Source organism: Ailuropoda melanoleuca, chromosome 8 (genome assembly GCF_002007445.2).
Source record: "Ailuropoda melanoleuca isolate Jingjing chromosome 8, ASM200744v2, whole genome shotgun sequence".
NCBI lineage: Eukaryota > Metazoa > Chordata > Mammalia > Carnivora > Ursidae > Ailuropoda > Ailuropoda melanoleuca.
The window spans coordinates 979769-1004636 of record NC_048225.1 but is presented as its reverse complement, the minus strand read 5'-3'; the positions used below and the strand labels follow the sequence as shown (position 1 = coordinate 1004636).

The window sequence follows — 24868 nt, the reverse complement described above, 5'->3', positions numbered from 1 at the left end:
TCTAACCAATTCTGACTTTTTACCGAGTCAGCCTATTTCTCCTCTCAAACACACAAACATAAATTGTCTAGTAAATTCTGGGCACTTTTTTTTTCCAGAATAAAAAAAAATGCCCCAGTTTTCTTCTTACGAAGACAGGAAGCATTTCCTGGAGCTTAATCACTGTTATGATTTGCAAAATTGGAAAGGTTGAGAGAAATTAGTAAAGTAGGTTGTATCATCCTACTTCAGATTCGGAATTTTTGGACATAGTCCTGCTGCCATTTGGATGAAAGCAATCATGAGTCAAGCTGCGGGTGACCTAACCCACCGCTGTCGCCCTATAAAAGTCAGGGCTCCAGAGAGTGGACCCAAGAGGAGGTAGGCAGAGACCAAGGCACTACAACGACATAGAGCCAAGAAGAGCCCGTGGAAATGCAGAACCTTCCAGCTCTGCTGTCTCTCTGTGTGGCTGTGTGCTCGGCCTACCCAGTGGACAGAGCCTCGGAGGATGAGGACAGCATGGAACTTGTGCAGGTAACTGGTGGATGCCCCCTCCCAGGCGTCGGCAGAGCCCAGTGGGAAAACCGCTCTCTGCTTTCCATTCGCACAACACGTAGGATGCTTTGGGCTTACTGTGTAGGAGTGGGTCAGGGACAGAGAGTAACAGCTTGTAGGATGGGGACGGGTCTCCGTATCCCACTGTGCAGCCCCCTGTCCTGCAGGAATGAACAAAGGCCAGAAATACTAGGTGTTTTCCCTAGATCGCCGGCACCGTGGCTGCGGCCACGCTGGGGCGTGAGGCACACGGGAAACAGGTGGAGAGGTGGAACTAAATGTATCTTCCGTTGGGACTTCTGTAGGTATTTTAATCCAACATAAGTTTGGCTAGATATAAATATTGCTAGTGTCATGTTTAGACACATGTTTAGACACATGTCCAACTTTTTTGCTTAGCCAGGTCCCCGGGAGACCCATAAAGTAGAAAGTTGAGGTTGTTGACGAAATAAGCCTGAAATACACAATTATGCCCTCTGTGTTCCTCCTTTAAGTTCGCTAGACATTTATCTTGATTTTCTGCTTCATTTTCATTGCTTTGGGAGTAGACAAAGCTCCAGAGATTACTTGGTTACAAAGATAAAACAGAAGCAAGGAGGAGTCTGTAACTGAAGACTTGAAGCAAATATGACATTTAGTTTGATTTCCACAAAACAGGCAGCCGACAGATTAAGTCAGCAGCTGCAATTTACTATAAAAGGCTAAAAATCATGAGTATGACCTGAAAACTCTACTTATTATCCCATTAGCAATACCTGGAAAATTACTACAACCTTGCAAAAGATACCAAACCATTTGTTAGAAGAAGGGACGGTGGTCCTGTTGTTGAAAAACTCCGAGAAATGCAGAAGTTCCTCGGGCTGGAGGTGACGGGGAAGCTGGACTCGGACACTCTGGAGATGATGCACAAGCCCAGGTGTGGGGTCCCCGATGTCGGCGACTTCACCACCTTCCCTGGCATGCCGAAGGTGGAGGAAAACACACCTTACTTACAGGTGATGGGTCCAAACAGGTTCTCACATAATACCGAGATTTTGTAAATGACTATACAGGAGAAAATAACATCTTCAATGTTTCTCATCAAGGATTATGAATTATATGCTGGATTTGCCAAGAGACGCTGTTGATTCTGCCATTGAGAAAGCTCTGAGCCTCTGGGAGGAGGTGACTCCACTGACTTTCTCCAAGGCTGACGACGGAGAGGCTGACATAAAGATCTTATTTGCAGTTAGAGGTAAAAAAACAAAAGCATGAAATGCATCCATTTATCCAGTTGCTGTTGTGGGGTGGGGGGATGTTCCAAAGAGATCTTAATTATCTATCTTTCCAATAAAAACATTTTCTCTGTTAGATCATGGAGACTTTATCCCCTTTGATGGACCTGGAAAAGTTCTGGCTCATGCCTACCCGCCCGGGCCCGGCATTTACGGAGATGCGCACTTTGACGATGACGAGCCATGGACGAGGGATACTTCCGGTTAGTTCCACGTCTCTCAGAAGGATGTGGGTGGGTGATTTCTTCAGATTTAGGAAATTCTTAATAACTAAGAATCTTCAAGAAGTGGGGTGTTCCACATTTTCCAAATGGCTCAAGAATTAGTAGAAAGTATTTCTGTTCTAACCATTTTTCAGATGTCTAAAAAGTTTATTCTCTGTCTTGGTAAGCACAATATGGGATTATCGTTAAGTAGTTCTTTGATGACTGCGGTTCTAGTGTGAGCTGAGGACCATCATTAAGAATATTCGCTCATTACAGTGAACTGCACATACCCAAGGGACAGTGCATTGCCTGCATTCTGCCTTAATCCGGGCCCTTGATGTTGCTTGTATGCAACTGGGGGAAATTTCTTCCTTACTCTTCCAAACAGAGATGAGAGTTAAATTTCGGAAACTGAGGTAACTGTTCAGGTTTTGCTGGTAAATCAACATTTTTCTGCCTCTAGGTTAACAAGAGTTTCTATAGTCTTGTTCTGAAGGGAAGGACATGCCCCCAAATACGGTGTCCAGATTGTTTAGGTAGAATGTTTCTCAGCTCGTAACTGTATGCCTTGAGGATGGGCTTCCAACGATTTCAAAAAACAGACTGCAACAAATAATAGTACTTCTGAAATTCATTGGGGTTTATAATCGAAATGCAAACAGAGTCTCTGAGGGAGTAGGAATGTGAAGTTTGTGCTGGATAAATTTCCTTGGTTCGACTGATTTAACAACTTCTTCCTGCAAAGTCTCTAATGAGGGCTTTACTAGGATCACGAGTGACACGGATAACGCTTGCAAAAGTAAACGTAGCATGTCGAACATAATTCCCCGAGGACTTCCGATTTTTAGCATTCTGGGTTTTTTTTAATAATATGAAGGAAAAAAATACAAATACAGGTAGTGTTTGTGTGGCCCAAACCTCTTTTGTGACAAGAGATAGGCGTGATTAGGCATGCTATCTTTTAGACCAATCTCACAAGCCCTATGACAATCATCCTTACGAATGTTTCCAGACCCAATATGTGCTTAATGATAATCTTGAGGTGGAAAAACTATGCCAGCAAGAGTCCAATGGAAAATGGGAGAATGCTTGTTTAAGGATTTCAGAATTGAGATGAATAAATTGTGATTCACTGAACTGCGACCATAACTGGCAAGCAGTAATACATGGAGACAGTGTTTATCTTTTCATTGGCAAATGAAGAGAAATATTTATGGATGTGGTAAACAAGGGGTTTGGTTGCATTCCAGAGCACAAGAAAAAGGAGCTGGTTCTCAGGAAGTAAATAGGCTCCTGAGACGGGACAGGGGGGTAGGCGGACAGGGGTGGGTAATTCGTCTCAAAGATTGACTTCCAGAATGAGCCTTGAGAAACACTTGGCTTTCCATTAAGTGTGTGATCAGTCCGCGGATCAGTTGACCACAGAACGAGGCAAGAAAGCGCCGTGTGCCTCCAGGACGTAAACCAACAGCTGACCTAGTGATGATTACGTGCATTTAAGGACTAAGTCAGTGTTATCTATGATTTCTTAACTAGGAACCAATTTATTCCTGGTTGCCGCTCATGAACTTGGCCATTCCCTGGGTCTCTTCCACTCGGCCGACCCTCGCGCCCTGATGTACCCGGTCTACAACGCGCGCACAGACCTGGCCCGCCTCCGCCTTTCTCAAGATGACGTGGCTGGCATCCAGTCCCTGTACGGTGAGCGAGGCTGCGGAAAGCAGGCCGGGTAGCAGTGCAGGGACGGTGTGCGGGACAGCTGGACAAGGCCGCGTGAAGCCTTTGCAGCTCTTCTCAAAGCACCTGACAGTGTTTGGAAAGCACGTACGTGGGCGATGGCATCACAGTTCTCCTTCTGTTTGCCTCCCCCAACCGTTTTCTGCAGGATCTCCCTCTGTCTCCCCGGATGACCCCGCGGTGCCCCCGGAATCTGTGCCTCCAGGACCCGAGACCCCAGCCGCGTGCGACCCCAGTTTGTCCTTCGACGCAATCAGCACTCTGAGGGGAGAAATCCTGTTCTTCAAAGACAGGTCAGACCAGAACCTTCCATTTCCCTCTCTATTCTTTCGATGCTTAGAGACAACAGAGAAACTTGGTAGAGATTTTTGAATGCTGAGAGCAAAAATGTTTTCTCTGACCTTGGAATCACTGAGATCTCGGGCTTCACCCTCCACATTTTCCTAAAAGCACCAAGCTCGTTTTCAAAGCCTTGGTTTGATTCTTCTCCTCTCATTGTTGTTCCTGGTCGCTATAAGCCACGCTTGCTTTTCAAAGGCTCACGTGGAACTTCAGAATTAGAGATTTATCTTTGTTTCCTTTAAAAATGCCATCGGGAGAGCATGACACTTAGTCAGCTGACTCACACCAGATAAATATGCACACGGTAACACATTCAAGCTGCACACATGGGGAGAAAGTGAAAAGCACGTCTCCCTGCCACACTGGCTCCGGGGATCCATCCACCATCAAGGACACGTGTAGAGGCTTCCAGAAGCGTTGTGGAAATACTGACACACACGCAGACACACACACACACACACACATGCAGACACACACACACACGCAGACGCACACACACACACACACGCAGACACACACACACGCACACACCGGTCTCTCTGTTTGAAAACGTAAGCGGTGTTATCACCCCGATACTGGTTTGCAAGAATGTGGTCACCTTCTCTCTAGAAGGTCCTGCCCCGGAACCCCCTGGTAGGAGGTCGGGCACGGGCCTCCCAAGAAAAAGCAAAGACCTTTCCTCACTGGCGATTTCCCTGATTTCTGCCTGCCCTCGAGCCTCACAGACGGGGCGATGGGGGAAGATGCATGAGGCACCACGATGAGAAAAGGATGCGAACGGTGAACGTCTGTGTCTCCATTTTCATTTCCTTTTCTGTATGTTTCAGGCATTTTTGGCGCAAATCCCTCAGGACGCTTGAACCTGGATTTTACCTGATCTCCTCGTTTTGGCCCTCCCTTCCTTCAGGCCTGGATGCTGCATATGAAGAAACTAGCAAGGACATTGTTTTCGTTTTTAAAGGTTATTATGAAATAATAATTTCTTTAACTTGCTGAAATTACCCCTTTCACAGGAAAATTGAATAGGACTTTAATTTTCTCTACTCTGACAAATTGTGTCTCCTTCGTTACTCCAAGGTAGTGAAGAAATAGCTGGATCTGGTTTGCTTTTATTTATATTTGACAGATAATAAAAATGCACGTAGGGATATAAATTGCTCAGAGTTGTCAATTCCTTCTTTGGATTTGTGTTCATTCATTAGAATCTGCAAATTTTTGTTAAAAACCCGCTTTGAGCTGGGGATTAAATCATTATTACGAAAATCAAAGGTGCTAAGTATTTCTAAAACCCAAAGTCTTAATTGTCATAAAGTCAGTGTGACTCTGAATTATTTTTCTTAACAGGAAATCAGTTCTGGGCCATCAGAGGAACTGAGGCACAAGCTGGTTATCCAAAAAGCATCCACACTCCGGTTTTCCCTCAACCGTAAGGAAAATTGATGCAGCCATTTTTGATAAGGAAAAGAAGAAAACGTACTTCTTTGTAGGAGACAAATACTGGCGGTAAGATGGGGTTGGGATGGCTTTGTATGGAGCCTCATTAAGGAGATTATCTTCTTCCTCCGAGGAAACCCCTGGGTCACTCTCAGCCCAGCCTCCCTCCCAGTACGGAGGATGGGGACATGCTTGCTTTCAAGGCAGCAGCGCTGGTCACGGGCGGTCACGGGCGCGTCTGCCTCGCTCCCACCCTGAGCCTATGAGCTGAGCTCCCCCTGCTAACGCCCAACCTGCCTGGATGGACTCTTCTCGCCTCTGCCCTCTGCCCCTCACCCCCCGCCAACCCACTCACTCTTCAAGCCCTGCCTCAAGCCCAGCACCCCATGGAGCTTCCTGCTGGACTCCAAACCCAGATGGGCTTGTCTTTTTTTGAAAGAAGCCTCAAGAATCCAGGCCACAATCCAGCATTCCTTTCCTGTCGACTCATCACCTCCTTGGGTGTTTTTCTCATCTTCCCAACCTTGCTGTATGGTTCTTCAGGGCTTCCCCTAACCTCACGCACTCAATAGCGCGGCCTGTTTAGATGAGCAATAGTGGCCCAGGTTTATGGCTAGAACCCAGGACTCACGGAGGCCGATGCCTGGGCCGTCTGCCCAGACTGGGTGGGCCAACCAAGGTCCAGCCAACGAGTCAGAAACGCATTCCCTGTGCTTTCCTGGTCTCCGCCATCCCTTTCCCTAGGAGGCTGCCATAGGAAATCTGGATGTACAGGGTGAGGAAGACATACAGGAGACACGTATGATAGAGAATTTGAAATCTGTATTTGAGATGAATGAGCCAACTCATCTGTTCATACTTCATGTCTGTGTGACAGAAAACTGATTAGGGCTCTCTCCGTCCAGGCTTGAGAAGTGTGGTGACAGACATCGGGTACATTGGGGTGTTGCCTCCGCTCCTGGTGGAGATACAGTTCTAAGAACCATGTCTGCAGCTCCAGTAAAGTCACACATTTCTGTGGTGCTTGACATGTTTGACATTTATTGGCGGTACTTAGAAAGTTTGCTAGGATTCCACATTAAATCTAACACGACTTAAGAATTTTGGTAACATATCTTCTGAGCAATGCTGTGCTGTGTTTCTTTCACTGGATGCAGATTTGATGAGAGGAGACGATCCATGGAGCCAGGCTTCCCCAGGCAAATAGCAGAAGACTTCCCAGGGGTTGACCCCAAGGTCGATGCTGCTTTTGAAGCATTTGGTAAGAGGATACTTCTTTTGCTGGCAATGGGGTACTTGAAACATCTTATGGTATCAGAGGGACAATTGGATTAGTTTGTAATGACAGTTTTTTTTTTAAGATTTATTTATTTACTTGAAAGATAGAGAGAAAGTGGGGGAGGGGCCGAGGGAGAAACACTCAAGCAGACTCCCCGCTAAGCACAGAGCCCAACGTGGGGCTCGACCTCATGACCCCGAGATCATGACCTGAGCCAAAACCAAGAGTCAGATGCTTAAGTGACTGAGCCTCCCAGACGCCCCATGAAATGACAGATTTTCTTTAACCAGTTTCTTTCCCTCCTCCCCAAATTGCAACTTACCAATTCTGTACCAAGTCTACGATGACTTCCTGTAATACATTGACTTGAATCATGAAGACAGTCAACACACATCTCTCTATTTTGTACATGCAGAAAACACCGAAGTGCTCACATGTAACGTCCTTACGTCTAGACCCGTCACCTTTCAGGTTACCATGTGGGCATAAAAACCCCCTCAAGTGGTGTGGCCAACTTTCTTACTGGCTGGCTTTCTCCCCCACTGCACCCTGTTGTAACTACTAACCCCGGGGAGAGGTCCCTGAGTAGTCAGTCGCTGCCCACACTGGTCAGTTGCAAATAATTACTTTTTCATGTGCCCAAAGTTTTAAAAAAGTTATATCTTTTTCCTGCTCAAGGAAAGGTAGCTGGAGGCTGGTGACCCTTCTTGAAAGGAAACCTGAGCAGCAGGACAGCAGAGCCATAAAAGGCCCCCCCTGGTGTTCTGAAGGAGTTTCCATGCTTCTCTGGCACCAGAAATGACCCTCAGGAAAGGAAAGGGGAGGAGGACTGTTAGGAAAAAAGCAAATAAAGAGTACATAGTTTCCAAAGAAGCAGAGGGTTCTGTCTGATCGGAAGCAGATAACCTAGCAAGCGGAGCCTGGCTTTGTGGTCCGAGCTGGAAGGCAATGCAGTCTGCAGCCTGTCCCCAGTGAGGGACCCCGGGCAAGCATGTGTGGGCCCTTCACCTGCTCATCTGTAGAATGGACTTAGATAAGCGTCCCTCATAGGACTGTTGCAGAAAGAAATGAAAAAAACAATCAGATAAAATGCTTATCAGAGTCCCTGCAATAGTAAAACCCTATAAACACTTTGTAATTTTAATTACCTATTATTCTGAGTTTCGTATGTTGCCAAATTTATTTATTTGAAAAAAGATCTCATGGTTTCCCTTGTCCGTATTTCCAGGGTTTTACTATTTCTTCAATGGATCTTCACAGCTGGAGTTTGACCCAAATGCTAGGGAAGTGACACATTCCTTGAAGAGCAACAGCTGGTTGAATTGCTGAGACGCCGAGAAGCGCCCCCTGGGCACGGGCCATGGGGCTGATAGCCATTCCCCTTCGTCTCTGTGAACAGAGATGGTTCATTATCTCCTGAGTGTGCGGGACCAACGGCGCGGGTGACGCCGCGTCTGCCGGTCGCTTCACACGGTACTGGGCATTCAAGCCGGCTGCTGAGCCGGCTCTTGGTCACATGGAGTAACTTCTACGGGAGAAGGGAGAGCGCTCGTGTGCAAGACCAGTGACTGTATATAGACTATTTACTTGTTATTTAATAAAAAGAATCGGTCGGTTATTTTATCATCTTGTTTGTCTCAAGTTGTCCCCACAGCCTTGGGTGTGGACCCGACAGGAGACAACCTGAGATCCTTGGCCCATGGTGTGAGGGTTCGGGTCTGCACAGCGGCCACCTCACCATGGGCTCGTCCAGAACTGAGGACAGGCTAGCCCGTGCCCTCTGCAGGTGTCCTACCAGCAGGTGTCCCTGTTTCCACCACCCAGATGTCCTACCGTTCCTGAAACGCAAGGGGAAAGATCTCAGAGAGCTGTCACCTTACAGGAGCTGGAACCAGTTGTGAAGCAGACTCTTAGGACTGTGGCAGACCCCCTCGTTCACACGCTGCCTTTTCCAGGTGGAGAACAACCACCCTGTTCTTCACCTTCTCCTTCTACTCACACGTTCCTTCCGTGGGGCCCTTCCGCTGTTCTGGCAAACAGCTTCGCTCACGGCCACTGCACACGTGCGTACCCTCTGGTGCTCGTGCTGTTTGTCCGGGCCCAAGGTCCGTGAGCAGATGCTGGTGCTCAGATGGATTTATCGCCTGAGTCAGGGGTCTGGCACGCTCTGCCACGCAGTAAGAGCTCTCACACGCTTTAACTTGCCCGTTCTTTGGCAGATAACGTATTAATCGTATTCCACGCGCCAGGCGTTGTGCTGAGTTGTAGGCGTAGGCACCCGAGTAAACACACACAGCCCCTGCCTTCATCAGGCTTACAGTCCAGCAAGAAAGAACATATGCAAATAACCACCATCACGGACCTGAACTGTAAGCATAGTGAGTCCTAAAGGAAAACCATCGACGTCTTCAATAGAATAACAGGAAGATATTCCCTGCACTGGGTCGTGTTAGAACTTCCGAGGGAATCACCCCAGAGGAAGTTTTGAGGGGAGGCGTGGGTGAGCCAGGTGAGGGGATCAATGCTCAGGCGAAAGCGGTCACACTACAGAGTCAGACAGGAACACAAAAGACAGCAGGGCTCTACGGGGCGTTGAAGAAAGAGGGAAGAGGCCACGTCATTCCCAGACAGCTTCCTAGAGCAGAAGGACAAATGTCACAAACAGTGGCAGCATTTGCTGCGTTGGGGGATGGCTTGGAGACACACAGCTTCGTGAAGAAAGGGTGAGAATGGGGAAGAATGGCTTAGGTTTGCCAAGTTTTGAAATGTTGTGAGATACCTAAGTAAGCCATGACTCAGCGAGTCTGAACTCGAAAGAGGCGACACAGCGACTATGGGGGTGACGGGTGCTGGCCACACTTACTGTGGTGACCGTTGGGCAACATGGACATATATGGAGTCTTCTCCTCGTGCACCTCAAACAAATACAATGTTGTCTGTCAATCATATCTCAATTTTTTTTAAAAAGAGAGGAGATTAAAATACGTGGCTTGTCAGCATTTAGACCATCCTTAAAACCATAAGTATGAAAGAGGCCATATGGGAGACTGTGAGACGGAACTCTGAGAAATGGCAGTATTTTGGTAGGAATTGAGCATTTCTTTATTTTAAAAATTACCTGAATTTATTCGGATTATTTTTTGCAGGTGTGCTAGGTGGCCACAGCACAATTCTGAAAGGTAGAAAACACGGTGAAAAGTTAATTTTCCTCACTCCTGTCCCCACCAACTAGTGCCTTTTCTCAGAGGCTAGTTTGACACTCCCTGCCCTCATTGAGCTTACAGTCCAGGAAGAAAGAACGTATGCAAATAAGCACATACACGTGCATGTGACCCTCAGAGCTATTCTGCACACATGCAAGCATTAACACCGTCTTTTAAAGTTAGACTGGTAGCAGGTGAATTCACACTGCTGTGCTCTTTGCTCTTTTCACTTAATACAGCTTGGCAACCACTGCTCATTAGTACCTGCTTCACTCTTTATATTGGCCAACTTCTACGAAACAAACACATAATTTATTTATTCAGCCCCCTACTTGATGAAACCCATGCTTAAGTAAATTAAAAAGAAAAAAAAAAGGAAATGAAATTTAAAAATAAAAATAAAAAATAAAAATCATCAAAAATAGATAAAATACATCTGAAAAAATAGAAATACTATATAAGGAAAATAATGATTTAATGATATACAAAATATACATTTGAAAAAATTTAATGTACTTGAAATTGAAATAATAAAAAAAATCAGAATTATGTGCGTTAGAAGATTATTTTCAGTATGCAATGTGTCAGTAGGTTATTTTCAATATTTATTAGCATTCCGATACCCTCATTTGTGTATCTGATAAAGAAGGTCAACCTTCGACGGCTGAGCAGAGCTGGGGGAGCAGGGACGCTCTCTGTTGGATGCCCCATCACACAGGTCATTAGATGTTGTTTACAGCAGTAGTATTGCTGGAATGGTGAAGCTGAATTCTGACTGAAGCGGGTAGACATATTGGTAAGTTGGGATGCTTTTAGTTACAGGTAGCAATAACTCCCAACTGGCTTAAAAATGAAGGAGTTTATGGGGCTCCTGGGTGGCTCAGTCGGTGAAGCATCTGCCTTCAGCTCAGGTCATGATCCCGGGGTCCTGAGATCGAGTCCTGCATTGGGCTCCTTGCTCAGCAGGGAGTCTGCTTCTCCCTCTCCCTCTGCCCCTGCCCCCTGCTAGTGCTCTCTCTCTCTCTCTGACAAATAAATAAATCTTTAAAAAAATAAAAATAAAAGAGTTTATCAAATAGACAAAAGAAAAGTGTTGGTGGGGTGCCCAGGTGGCTCAATCAGTTAAGTGTCCAACTCTGGATTTCAGGTTAGGTCATGATCCCAGGCTCGTGGGATCCAGCCCCATGTCAGGCTTCCCACTGAACAAGGAGTCTGCTTGAGATTCTCTCTCCCTCTCTCTCTGCCTCTCCTGCTTGCATGCATGATCTCTTTCTCTTTCTCAAAAAAAAGAAGAAGAAGGAGAAGGAGAAGAAGAAAAGAAAGAAAAGGAAAAAGGAAGAACGCAGAGAAAGGAGAACCTCTTACACTGTTGGCAGGACTGCAAACCGGTGCAGCCACTCTGGAGAACAGTACGGAGGTTCCTCAAGAAGTTAAAAATAGAGCTACCCTACGACCCAGCAATTGCACTCCTGGGTGTATAACCAAAGAAATGAAATGAAAAAAGAGATCTCAGCGTTCCCACGTTCACTGCAGCATGATTCACAATGGCCAACACATAGACACGACCTAAGTGTCCTCCAGTGGATGAATGGATAAGAAAACATGGTGTGTAGACACAATGGAATGTTACTAAGCATTAAAGGAAAAAAAAAAAGGAAACTTTGCCATTTGCAACAACATGGATGAAACTCAAGGACGTTATACTAAGTAAAGTAAGCCAGACAGAGAAGCACAAATAGGGCGTGATCTCACTTATAGGCGAAGTAAAAACAATGTCAAACTCCTAAAGCAGAGGGTGCAAGGGTGGTTGCCGGGGCGATGTGGGTGCAGGAAACGGAGAGAGTTGGGCAAGAGGAGAGGACCTTTCCGTTATGCGAGATGAGTAGGTTCTGGGGAGAGAACGCCCAGCGTGCTGACCGCAGTTACTAAGTCCGTGTTGCAGACTTGGAACTTGCCAAAGGTGGGTCTTCAGCGCTCTCTCCACTCACACCCGCGAGGACAGGTGACTCCGTGGAGGGCTGGGTGCGTTACGAAGCCTGGCCATAGTCATTATTTCAGCATGGACATATACCAACACACCGTGCCACACACCTTAAAAACATACAATGCTCACTTGTCAATCATACCTCAGTAAACCTGGGAGAGATTGTGAAAAGCAAAACCATGAAAATAAGAATAAAGGAGTTTGTTGATTCCCATCACTCAGAAGCATGGCAGTGGCTCGGGTCTGTCTCGGTGTGGCCGTGGCTCTGGAGGCCTCCTCGGCCCCCAGCCTGTGTGCCAGCTGTGCCTTGGGCTCTCCCCGCGGCCACTCAAGGCATTTCACCCACACGGGGCACCGCCCAACCGCAAACCACACTGTGGGCTGCCCATCTGGATCTTTCGTAATCGTGGGGTCAGCCAGGAAGGCTCGCTGTGGCAAGGGGGAGTCCTGTCCCCCAGCCGTGTTGCTGCTACACAGGGGGTGGGGGAGATACTGACACAGAAATCCCTGTCCGTCCACCGCAAGGAGGCTTGGCCGGGTGGCAAGGGAAGGTCCTAGGTGCAGACAGTTCGTGGAAGGAGCACACGTTCCTTGTCCTGGCCCACCCGAGTCACGGTTCTTCGCTTGTCTGGGGAGAGGGCACTACACAGCTGTTTGTTGACCGAATACCTGGTTTTCAGCAGGTACCGCACAAGGGACTGGAGGTGCGGTGTCCGTTTCGTCCTTGTAAGGATGGTTGGGTGGGTGGCTTGTCTCCGTTGTGCAGAAATAGAAGTTTAGAGTGACTCAGGGACTCTGCCATGGTCACGCTATGAGTAGCAGAGTCAGGACCTAATTTCACTCCTTCCTGGTTCCAAAGATCATGTTCTTATCTTGTCTAGAGTAGCAGGCGATCAATCAGCCCGACGGCCTTCTCGTGCTTCGCTTTGACTCCGTTCTGAACTAGACGTTGTGTATATCACACTGCATGACTGCAAAGAGGGGAAGTTGACTCTACCTAGTCCCGCAGTTCAAAATCCCACAGCCCAGAGGCCGAGGTTCTCGTGTCTGTGTCTGACGTCTGGCCTCTCTCCGAGCGCCATGCTTTCCTCACTTATAATGGCAACGGGGGCCTCCCTCCTGCCACTGTTCCCCTCTGCCCTTTCGCCCAAGCCACCTTGTTCCAGAAGGACTGGAGTGTGTGTGTGTGCGTGCTGACAAGCCAGCCGCCCATGTTTCTTGACACCAAGTAGAGGCCAAGCTCCAGGGACCAGACTTGTGGTCCATGTTAGGGCAAGTCCAGCTCTAACGGTGACGCGATGCTGAATCCCAGCACAGTGTTCAAGAACTGGCTTGATTCCTCTTGCTTGGAAATGTGGAGCACACCTGCTTTCCAGGAAGTGACACAACATGAGGGGAGGGGAGGGAAGCAAAGCAGAAATTCGGTAGGAAACCAACAGAATGGTGGGTTTAACACCAATGAGAAAATAAAGAACAGAGACGGTACCGAATCTCACTGTCTCTGCAGACGGGTTACTGTCTCCAAAGCCCGTCGCCAGAAATCACACGGGGTTGTGAGCCCGCTGTGAGGAGAAACACTGGGAAAAACACACTGCATGTCCTCAAACATGGCAGGAATAATTTGTGAAAGCAATTTTCTGTAAAACTGAAGCCACGAGCAGGACCTAATTATAAGAAAGTGTTTAGCTTGCCAACCTGGGTTTCAGGTAGAATTAATTCAATTCTCGGCTTTATTATATGAGTTAAGAGTTTTGTAAATGCCTAGAAATATTCTGTTTGCTTTTAAGTCTGCACTAATAGATTTGGAATATTTGGAAGAATTAGCTATTTTAAAATCATAGTTGTAATTTGAAGTGTTGATGAAAATGTTCATGAATGCAAGTAGTATTAAATGTTTAAGGATATTTCAAAATTTTAACCATATGAATCCATCAAATATTAATCAGAGAGCTAATGAAAGTGATTATAATTATTTTATGCACATTTCATAGATTAATAAACAGAATAATATTAGAAAGTTGAATTTAAAGTCTTAAGAAACCTTAAGATTTAAGTTTATTATAAATCGAATATCAGTTATAATACAAGTGAAATTGTGCTAACAGGCATGCAAAAAAAAGCTGCCCTCCGATTAAAGAAATCCATCTGAAAGACTGACCTATATTTCCAGTCCTATTTTAATGCAGAAAGGAAGCAAATAGTTCACATGTATTATCTCTTTTAATTCTCATTTACAGGGTAGATAGCATTAGAGCAATTTTACAGGTAGGGTTTGCTGCTCAGAAGGACTGAGCCGTACCCTCAGGTCGGCAGACGGGAAGCGCCAGAGCCCGGGGTCTAACGCGTTTGCCTGACCCCAGGCTCGTGTTTGATCCTCTCTTCTGCTCCCTACTCCGTGTGGACAAGATTGATCTGCCAACGTGATTAATGGCAAGAGGCCGGGAGGAAAGAAAAGACCAACAGAGGAAATAGGGCAGGAGTTGAAAAAGAGAGAGAAAGGGGTATGTGCTTTGCAGCAGGTCGGTTGGCCTGACCCACAAGGGGTTGCAGGACACAGACAGGCAAAAGTCAGACTCGTAGCTTGAGAGGTTCCTGTAAGTGTAAGTTCCATTGAGATAAGGACGGTGAAGCATGTAATAGAGTGTTTCATGTGCATCTAAGTGAATAGGAATAAGGTCTGTTATTAATAAAGCAGTCATATCATAATTCAAGAAAATCTGATGATTTGTCAATGGGATTAATGCATTAAGAAACCACTGCAAAGCCCAACACCACAGAAAGGGACGTGGTGACTCGTAAATGCACCGCGTGTTGCCCCTCCTGAGGGGCTGGGACGACATGAGGCCACAAGTAGATTCCTGAAGGCGAGGAAATATTTTGACTCGTCGCAGAACCGCAAATCAGTATCCCTGATGAGTCCTACATCTGAAAGTGACAATGCAGTCCTTAAGCTTTTCCGTACGTTAACTTGTTCAGAGTTTCTTTCCCCACAAAGCCCTAATTTGTCACCGTTTGACTCTGAAGCAGATTCATCTTTTTGTCCATGTTCTCAGCCCACAGCAGTCTCGTGATTAGTCAGACTCAAATTACATCCTTGTGCGATACACGCACGAGGGGAACGTCACAGCCACAAGACCACAATTAGCAGAATTAATGTGGTCAACCTGAGCTTTTTCCCCCAGAAGAAGAAAGATGAGACACAGCTTTGGGACACAAGTGACTTCAGGCCCCTGGCTATTCCCTGTGATCCATGCCCGTCTCCCCGCCCTGGCACGGTCTTGCAGAGCTACCAAGGAGCTGTTAGATCAGAGCAATGGGAAGCCCCAGTCGTTAAGGATTGTAAGGGAACAAAGAGGATGCAAGAAGGAGCCCAAGAAGGAGCCGTCTCTAGCAGGCCCCAAAGAGCCCGACCCCGTCAGAGACAGCAAATGTGCGGTCCAGCTCGCCGGGCTGTTTCCAAAGTGAAGATGGACCTAACGCACGTTCTTGAGTTGTTTTTGCAGGATCGAAACCAGACCCCACAGGGATTTTGAGTTAGAAACTGTCACCAGCAAGACTCCCACTGACCCCACTTTTTCAGCACAGGAATGGTGAGCTTAGTGGCCTGAGGCAAAGCCAGGAAGAGCCCCGGGGCCTGGACCCGTGTGAGCTCCCCCACCGACCCACACCTGCACGGAGGGCCGCGGCGTGTCTACCTCTCTGTACTGTCGAAGTCCGGCCCAAGGAGGAGCACAGGCCTCACTCACACACGATGCGCGTGCAGCCATGTTTCCTGAGTCCGCGTGCACCACCTCACGCTCCCCTCTCCATGTGATGACACAGCACCCCGTTCTGAATACTCATCCTAACCCTAAATAAAAGAAACCCACTGGCCCCCACTCGGGGAGACACGGCTCTGGAAGCCATTCACCACGATCTCCTTGTTCGCTGCAAATAAGGCTTCCCTTCTGTGACAACTCCACCCACAGCCGTTTCTCCCTGTGAGCAAACTCACAGGCCTTGGGTTACAGAGCCCCTTGCAGCCATGAAGCGAGTGGGTGGGATGGGGGGAAGGTCTAGAAGATACGGTCGGAGGCGCAAGGGTTGAGGTGGGAGCAGATTGTGTGGGGTTATGGAGGTCAATGTAAAGTTGGTTTTTCCTCTCTGTGAGGAGCCCATGGCGGGTATGGACCCGAGGAGCGTCGGCGTGCTGTGCTGGATTGGGTTCCCGGGGAGCAAGGGCGGGAGCACAGACGCCGGTCGGGAGTCTCCTGCAAGGCTCCAGGCAAGAGGCGGTGGGACTTCCCACCAGGGCGGTAGCAGTGCAAGTGGAGAGACGGGCTTCTGGAGGCATCTGAAGGGAGAACCACCGGGATTTAATGATGGACGGGCCATGAAACGGGAGAACAAAAGAAGGGTTCAGAAGGACCCAGCAGCTGGAAGGGTGAGGTTGGAAGGATGTGCTGGGCAGATCAGAGGCTCACCTTCGGACGTGTTGTGTATTTGAGTTGTCTGTTTTCATCCAACTACTGACCTGAAGAGTCACGGTCATCAGTAAAATCAAGCAGGATAACAGCTGGATCAGAGTCTGTGATTCTAGATTGCCTCTCCTTGCTATTTGTGAGAGCCCGGGATTATTATACTCACGTAAGGGTGTCTGACACAGAGGGCAGGACCTGGCGTGCGGGAGGTATGGACAGTTTGAGACAGGAGTGCGGAAACCCTCATAGATGATCCAACGATGAGCAGGTGGTGGGTGGAGAAGCGTTTCAGCAGGTCAATGGAGGAAATCAGGGAGAAGTGAGTGAAGAAGGGAAAGGATTAAGATATTAAGATGACAAAATAAAGACTCACATAAGGAAAGTAATCTAGATTGGTCATGGAGGAAGTGGGTAGGGAACCAGGAGGAGAAAGGTGTCTGGAGAGAGTTTTGCTCTGGGTCCCAGGGCTGAGACTGGAGACCACAGGAGGGCTTTCACTCCTCATGGACTGGGGGTCAAGAATGCTCCAACTGGCCCTCCTGAGAAGCAAGGCCAGACTTGGCCCCTCAAGTAAGGAAAGGGGTATGTCTGCGGCTCTGTGCCTCCTCCAGCCTCCTGTCCCCATGTTGGGGACAGGATCTCTAAGATCACCAAGGCTTGAAACCAGAATTAGAACCATGGTATCTCAAAGTCCTGCACAGACTGATTTAAAGGGGAGCACCATCCTTGGAGCAAAGCCAGTCTGCAGAAAAAGGAAAACCAGCAAATATTCAGGCTCAGGCTAAGAACAAGAGGGAGAGACAGAGAGCCTGTGATCTTCCCGTTTCTCAGGAAGGCTGTCCTGAGATTGTATTCCATGAGATCCCTCAAGTTCCTTATAAATCTACTCTAATTGACCCCCCCAACAATCTTGGTTTAGACATAAGTTGGGAGTGGGTTGACAAATCAGAGACTTTCAGAGAATATGTGGAATTGGCTGTGGGGTCTCAGCCATGCAGAGGGAAATGTCATGTCAAGGTGAAGCCAACAGTCCATGAGCAGAGAAGAAGCAGCTGGTTCCACTACCATCCGTGTTTTCATGTGTGTCTTTGACCTGCCCACCCTGCCTTCTGGCTGTTCAACCTTTCTCTTCTGTGCAACCATTAGTCTGCAGCATGCCATAACTGTCCTCAAATGTCCCACATTGGACTGTCCTCAGGGCCCAGCATGGTGTCTGCCTGTTAACCATGGCTTATTAATAAGCTTTTATTGAATGAATGAATGAATGAATGAATGAGCTTAGGAAGGAAGCAATGCTTGGCCCTGGGTGTTCTTCAACCAATAGGAGTCTACCAGGCTGAGCGTGGTGGGTAAGGGAACAGCTTATGCAGTGGTGTGAAGATATGAGAGATAACACAACATTTTTGGGGAATCACAAAGAGTTGGTTTGACTACAGTGAAGAAAAGATATTTTTTTTCCAGTTATATCATAGAGGGAGGAATATCAAGAATTCAACTTGCCATTACATAACTAGAAACATCACATTTTCATTAATAAATGTAACAACCAAGAAAACACTCCCCAAAACATATTAATTAATTAATTTGGTCCATGCATAATTCAGCAGTAAATCCATTTTGGACATTGCCAGGCTACGAACAATAAATTGAACCAGTAACTTTAGCAAGTGTTACCTCCTACACACACAGTACGTTTCTTAAGCATTTTGAAGGAGATCACATGTGCTTCAAACAGGGGGCACAGAATTTGGGGGAGAAGCACCCTGGCCTTCCAGATTTACCAAAGAATCCACACCGTCCTTTAATCCCTAATAGTCAGGAGGGAAAAGCCACTTCAGGGGTAAGAGGGTGATCCCACCCTGGGCAGCCCGCACAACAACAGCTGATTCATAATGTAACTGTGTTTATCAATAAAAGCTCCTCAATGTGACTAAGAGGAAGCCGTTTCACTTTCCCAAGATCAAGGTGAGTGTGTATGTTACATGACTTCCTGGCCATGATTTACGTGGCTGAGAAATTTGTCACCTCGACACCCAGTATTAGAGACACATGTGGCCCGGGCCAACGAGGAGATGATGACACATCTTACAGTGTGGCTGCTTCTTGGGAGAGTTTCCAAACTAGTTAAGGAGTCACTCACTGTGTTGGCTCACGTTGGGCTTTAGCCAAAAACTATATTGCCATTGACTTGCTGTACCTCATTGCATAATAACAATATCTTCAAGAATCGTGATGAATTTACATTATTGGTAGTTTCTTACTAGCAATATTTGGCATATTGACGTGTTCTCACCAGGACTCCTAGTTGCAAGAGTTTTGCTTCCAAGAAATAAAACAAATGAAAATGTAGGGCCGCGATTTCCTCACGTCCAACGTTGGAGGGCTAACCTAGACGATTTTAGGGGCTTTCCCCTCCACGAGGAATGGACGCGGCTCGAGCAGCTGTTACGTGACGAGCATGATGTATTTTTGTGTTTGGGGATTTGCGTAGCCCTAAAGCTGTCCTGGGAAATCTTGATATTATTGTTTGCATTTTATATGTGAGAAAATGAGATATCAGGAAAGTTAACATGCCGAGGGCTACAGGTCTAAAAAGCTGCAAAATCAAGTTTCGAAGTCAAATCTGCTTTCTGCAAAAATTAGATTTCTTCCACGTTTAGCATTCTGCCTCCGGTTCTGTGTTTTGTTCCCGTGTGCGTCCATAAGAGGTCTATGCTTGTAGTCACGCTGTCTGGAGTTCCATCAATGGGAGTCAATCAAATTTGTAATGCATGCATAGTATTTTGGTTAATATTCTAAGAGCAAATATATCTTTTTGTTTCAAGAAACTGCTAACTATAGACCCAGAAAATGGGTTTCATGTCTGTGAACCCCTGATTATCTTGTATTGCTATGGAGCCCCTGATCATGGAGACAGTCTTAAAGGTCAGGAGGTAAGGATAATTACCATATGCAGTCATTCAGTTTACAAGGCACCTACCAGTTCAATCATATCGTAACTACATGGGCTAGGCTTTATAATTTCCTTTTTGCAAATGATAACAGCCAAGATTGCTCAGCTGTGATTCAAACCCATGTCATTGGTCTCAAAATTCTGTGTTTTCCTACCACACCTTTTGGAGGGTACCTGAAAGAAAATTCTCTGGCACATCCCCTCCCCACGTGCCACCGTTTTGTGAGCAAACACTGGTATTGGAACACACATTGAGCTTGGAAGCAGACTGGGCTCAAACCTCCACTGTGCCATCTACTGGTGCCTTGGAGAAGGTAATGTGTGTTTCCATTTCTCCTCACCCAGACAGTGGACACATCCAGCCCCGAGGGACCAGGCTCCCTACGCCCATGCCACCGCCGCCCCCGGGGTTCCAAGGTGCGGGAAACAGAGTGTGGGTCTCTAGGCCTGGGGGGAGACTGCCCAAATGTTCCCTTTTCCAGTTTAAGGAAACTGCTGTTCTCCCTCAGGCTTCCCTCAAAACTTCCCTTCTTAGTTGAAGACATATTGCATAAGCTCCCCAAATGATCTTAGGTTTTCCCAGAAGTTGGAGAGATATTGCCTTTAATCAAGTCCCTTTGGATTGCAGTCCTAAAGACATAGGGAACACACCGTTCTTGGCAAGTTCAGGGGAAATTATGGGTCAAATTCCATTTTACATTCCAATATGTTACCCTATGGCATCTATTCCCCACAGAGCTGCACGCACGTGCTCTCTCACAGGCACGGTGTTAAGTGGATGTATGTATAGAAAGTTAACCCGATGTGCATATGGATAGGCTTTCAGTCACCAAGGTCAATATGTATCTGCGTATATGTATAAAACATGCAGTGCACACTGGACCCCCTTATACGGGGGCTGTGCTAACCCTCAGTATAAGCAAGGGTGCAGATCTGCTCTTACAACCCTGACAGCAGGGCCCTGGAAGGGAGGAGAGACAGAGGACTCTGGGGATCTGAGGAGGCTCCATGACCTCGGGCTGAGCTCCAAGGCCAGCGAGGAAAACACCCCAATGTTCTAGCTGTGTAGCTCTTAGGATGAGGCTTCTAGGGGCTTTTGCTTCTTGGGGTAGATTCTCTAAAAACCCTTCTGCCCTCTCTACCATACCTGTACAAATTCTCCTGCTCCTTTCGAAAGCTCTGTGTCCTGGGAAACTAGTTCCCTTTCCCAAAACCATGGAGGGGACCCATGTGCCTAAGGGGATGTCCTGTCTTCCGCGAGCGTCTGTACGGAGCGCATGCCAGGCTCAGGCCGCCACAGAATCCGCCTGGAAGGAACAAGCTACAGCTCTCTCTAGGCCTTACATCGAATGCAATTGGTAAAGGACAACTAATCATAAAAACGGTAAAGCCAACTCTTCTGTACCCAGTGCCAGATACTGATCTGATCGCACGTAATTCATTTAGAAAATAACGTGACGCCGTCCCGACACAACATCTGTTGGCGCCGAACCCAAAACAGGGCAGCAGAAGTTGGTGGCCTTTTCAACTGACGCCTAAGATTACATTGTTTCACGAGGCGATTCAAAGCCTCGGCAAACTGCCCCTTCCTGCGATGGAGCGCATCTCCGGATTTCTCTGCAGTGTGAAACATGACTCTGAAACCGACTAGCTGCATGTCCTGCAGCCCAAATCCCAACGACACCTACTCGTGGTTAGTGTGCAGGATGGCTTGGGAGCCCCCACTCTCATCAGCTGCCTGGGAGCCAACAGAAGACCCTCCGAGTGGGTCTCCTGAAAGGTGGTCCAGACAAACGTCTACCCACGCAGCTCCTGCACCCCCCCCACCTGCCCCTCCAAGAACGCCCACTGATGCTACGTGCACCAACAGGACAAGATGTGTTACCAGTACTAGGTTCTGAGAACTGAGTACCAGAACTAACAGAGGGGTGCTTACCTGAGTAGCAAAAACAGACTCTGAATTTGTTTGGGCCATCAGTGGATTTCTGGGTAAATTGGCTGCAAAGTACATCCTTGTGTTTGAAATCTTATTTTTCCTACTGTCTTCCATAAAAATTTTGGGGTTGTGTGCCTACATGAATATTCATTGGAATAATGTAAATGACACCGAACATTTTAACAGCCACTTCAAGAAATGATTATACGATAATCAGGCCGTAACCACTTCATGAGAGAAATAACTTCTGAGAGCAAAACTGGTATCTGATTATTTTGCAATCCTAGCATGGGGTCTGAAGCCTGGCATAGCATACGTGTTTAATACACGAGAGTGAGTTCAGTCTACATGCGTTCACTTTTTATAGAATATTCAGGGGATGGTTAACTAGTGTGTTCTTATCCACACGCGGTGTGGCAACCTGATGGCTACAATTTCTTTGGGAGTTCACTATGATTCTATCTCCTCCCAAGCTTACCAAAATGAAAGAAATCTCTCTGAAAGAGGAAACACCCTCCAAAGTGTGAATGTGTCACTTGTTCTGTTCTATTGAGTTTAACTTAACATTTTCCATATCAAGCAAATGTGTCCCCAAAGCTGGTATGCCGTGGAAAATGGATAGAAACACAAGCACGAAATGCCGGTGCTCTTTTCAACACATTGCCTTCCGTTGGGAGAGTCAAGTCAAGGTAAGGAAAACGTGAAAAGTGCTTTAAGAGAGCGGATGTTTTGTGAACACTCAGAGTGGGGAGGAGAGAGGAAACGTGGCCGCAGCAGCACTTGACCGAGAGCTGGGGGGTTGGCAGAATGTGTGACGTCGGAACCGAGGGGCTCTGACGTCGGACAAGGCGCAGGACAGGGTGCAGCGCACGTGGGGAATCAGGGAACTCGGTTTGTGCGGGAGACCGGGAAGCGGCCCCGGGACGTCACTCCGGGCCTGAGCACTGCAGGTCTTCCACGTGCCGTTCACTTTGGTTAATGAAGGAAACCACGGAAGGATTTTAGTCGTAAAGGAATTACGAGCCTCTTGTAGTTGACGCTCACCTGTCCCGGCCACTGGACGAGTATATCCCACCGTGTGTCTCAGTCCCAGAAACCCGCCTGACACATGGGCTGCTATTTCCAGTTTTTAGATGAGAAAGTCAAGACATGAAAAGACTGATAAGAGGAAAACAGAAATGGAGACAAACCGTAAGAGGCTCTTAACTCCAGGAAACAAACTGTGGGCTGCTGGAGGGGAGGGCGGTGGGGGGATGGGGTAAATGGGGGATGGGCACGAAGGAGGGCACCGGATGGGATGAGCACTGGGTGTTATACACAACTGATGAATCACCGAACTCCAGATCTCAAACTAATTAAAAAAAAGACATAAGAAAGATCGAGTGACAGGCTATGTCGTAAGGGCCCAGTCTGAACTCCGGTCTGTGGTTTCGGAAGCTCTGTTCCAGATAAGAAGCCGCACAGTGGGGGAGGGGTTGCGCTCTGGGGGGAATTACATCACCTGCAGCTGGAGCTACCCCAGCAGCAGGGGAAGCTGAGTAGGGCTCCGGAAAACACGGCAGCCCGCTTTCAGGGAGGAACTTCCGTGAGGCTGTAGGCTGACGTTGCAGGAGCAGAGACCCCTGTCCTGGGGTGATAAGCGGCCAGCGATGAGAGACGAGGACTCAGAGTTGGGCCTGAGTGAACGGAGAGGTTCGGGAGGGCAAAAGGAAGAGACCCAGCAAAGAAGAGGAAGTAAAAAAGAAAAAAAAATACAGGGAGAAAGCAAAGTGCAGAGACTCCCAAGCCAAGGAAAGAAGGATCTCTCCAAGACAATCCCTGAGAGGGTCAGCGGCACCTGTGAACCGAGGAAAAACCATTTGACCCGGGCGTGGACGCTAGTTGTCACCCCTGAGAGGCCAGTGCAGGGGATCAAAATCAAGGTCAACTTCAATGTCTTTCAAGAGTGATTTATAGTTTCTAGAATATAGATCCTTTACGTCTCTGGTTAAGTTAATTCCAAGGACTTATGGTTCTTGGTGCTATTGTAAATGGGATGGATTCCCTAATTTCTCTTTCTTCAGTCTCGTTATTCGTGTATAGAAATGCAACTGATTTCTGNAACTGTTGAAAAGGAAAAACAAAGCTGGGGGCATCACAATGCCGGATTTCGAGCTGTACTACAAAGCTGTGATCACAAAGACAGCATGGTACTGGCACAAAAACAGACACATCGACCAATGGAACAGAATAGAGAACCCAGAAATGGACCCTCGGCTCTTTGGGCAACTAATCTTTGATAAAGCAGGAAAAAACATCCGGTGGAAAAAAGACAGTCTCTTCAATAAATGGTGCTGGGAAAATTGGACAGCTACATGCAAAAGAATGAAACTTGACCACTCTCTCACACCATACACAAAAATAAACTCCAAATGGATGAAAGACCTCAATGTGAGACAGGAATCCATCAAAATTCTAGAGGAGAACATAGGCAACAACTTCTATGACATCGGCCAGAGCAACCTTTTTCACGACACATCTCCAAAGGCAAGAGAAATAAAAGATAAAATGAACTTATGGGACTTTATCAGGATAAAGAGCTTCTGCACAGCCAAGGAAACAGTCAAAAAAACTAAGAGACAGCCCACGGAATGGGAGAATATATTTGCAAAGGACACCACAGATAAAGGACTGGTATCCAAGATCTACAAAGAACTTCTCAAACTCAATACACGAGAAACAAATAAACAAATCATAAAATGGGCAGAAGATATGAACAGACACTTTTCCAATGAAGACGTACAAATGACTAAGAGACACATGAAAAAATGTTCAAAATCATTAGCCATCAGGGAAATTCAAATCAAAACCACACTGAGATACCACCTTACGCCAGTTAGAATGGCAAAGATAGACAAGGCAAGAAACAACAATTGTTGGAGAGGATGTGGAGAAAGGGGATCCCTCCTACATTGTTGGTGGGAATGCAAGTTGGTACAGCCACTCTGGAAAACAGTGTGGAGGTCCCTTAAAAAGTTAAAAATTGAACTACCCTATGACCCAGCCATTGCACTACTGGGTGTTTACCCCAAAGATACAGACGTAGTAAAGAGAAGGGCCATATGCACCCCAATGTTCATAGCTGCATTGTCCACAATAGCCAAATCATGGAAGGAGCCGAGATGCCCTTCAACAGATGACTGGATTAAGAAGCTGTGGTCCATATATACAATGGAATATTACTCAGCTATCAGAAAGAACGAATTCTCAACATTTGCTGCAACATGGACGGCACTGGAGGAGATAATGCTAAGTGAAATAAGTCAAGCAGAGAAAGACAATTATATGCTTTCTCTCATCTATGGAACATAAGAACTAGGAAGATCAGTAGGGGAAGAAAGGGATAAAGAAGGGGGGTGTAATCAGAAGGGGGAATGAAGCATGAGAGACTATGGACTCTGAGAAACAAACTGAGGGCTTCAGAGGGGAAGGGAGTGGGAGAATGGGATAGACTGGTGATGGGTAGTAAGGATGGCACGTTATT

The 24868-nt window shown here is 47.0% G+C and overlaps 1 protein-coding gene across 1 annotated transcript; it reads left to right on the top strand.

The window, feature by feature from the left end:
* Positions 1 to 344: 344 nt before the first annotated feature.
* Positions 345 to 8397, top strand: LOC100478420 (stromelysin-1). Its single transcript, XM_002922015.4, is given in 12 exon segments — positions 345 to 516; positions 1287 to 1505; positions 1507 to 1532; positions 1623 to 1771; positions 1889 to 2014; positions 3554 to 3718; positions 3903 to 4047; positions 4924 to 5057; positions 5441 to 5503; positions 5506 to 5599; positions 6688 to 6791; positions 8038 to 8397. Coding segments are annotated over 12 exon segments (1428 nt in total). The 5' UTR covers positions 345 to 414; the 3' UTR covers positions 8139 to 8397.
* The last annotated feature ends 16471 nt before the right edge of the window (positions 8398 to 24868 follow it).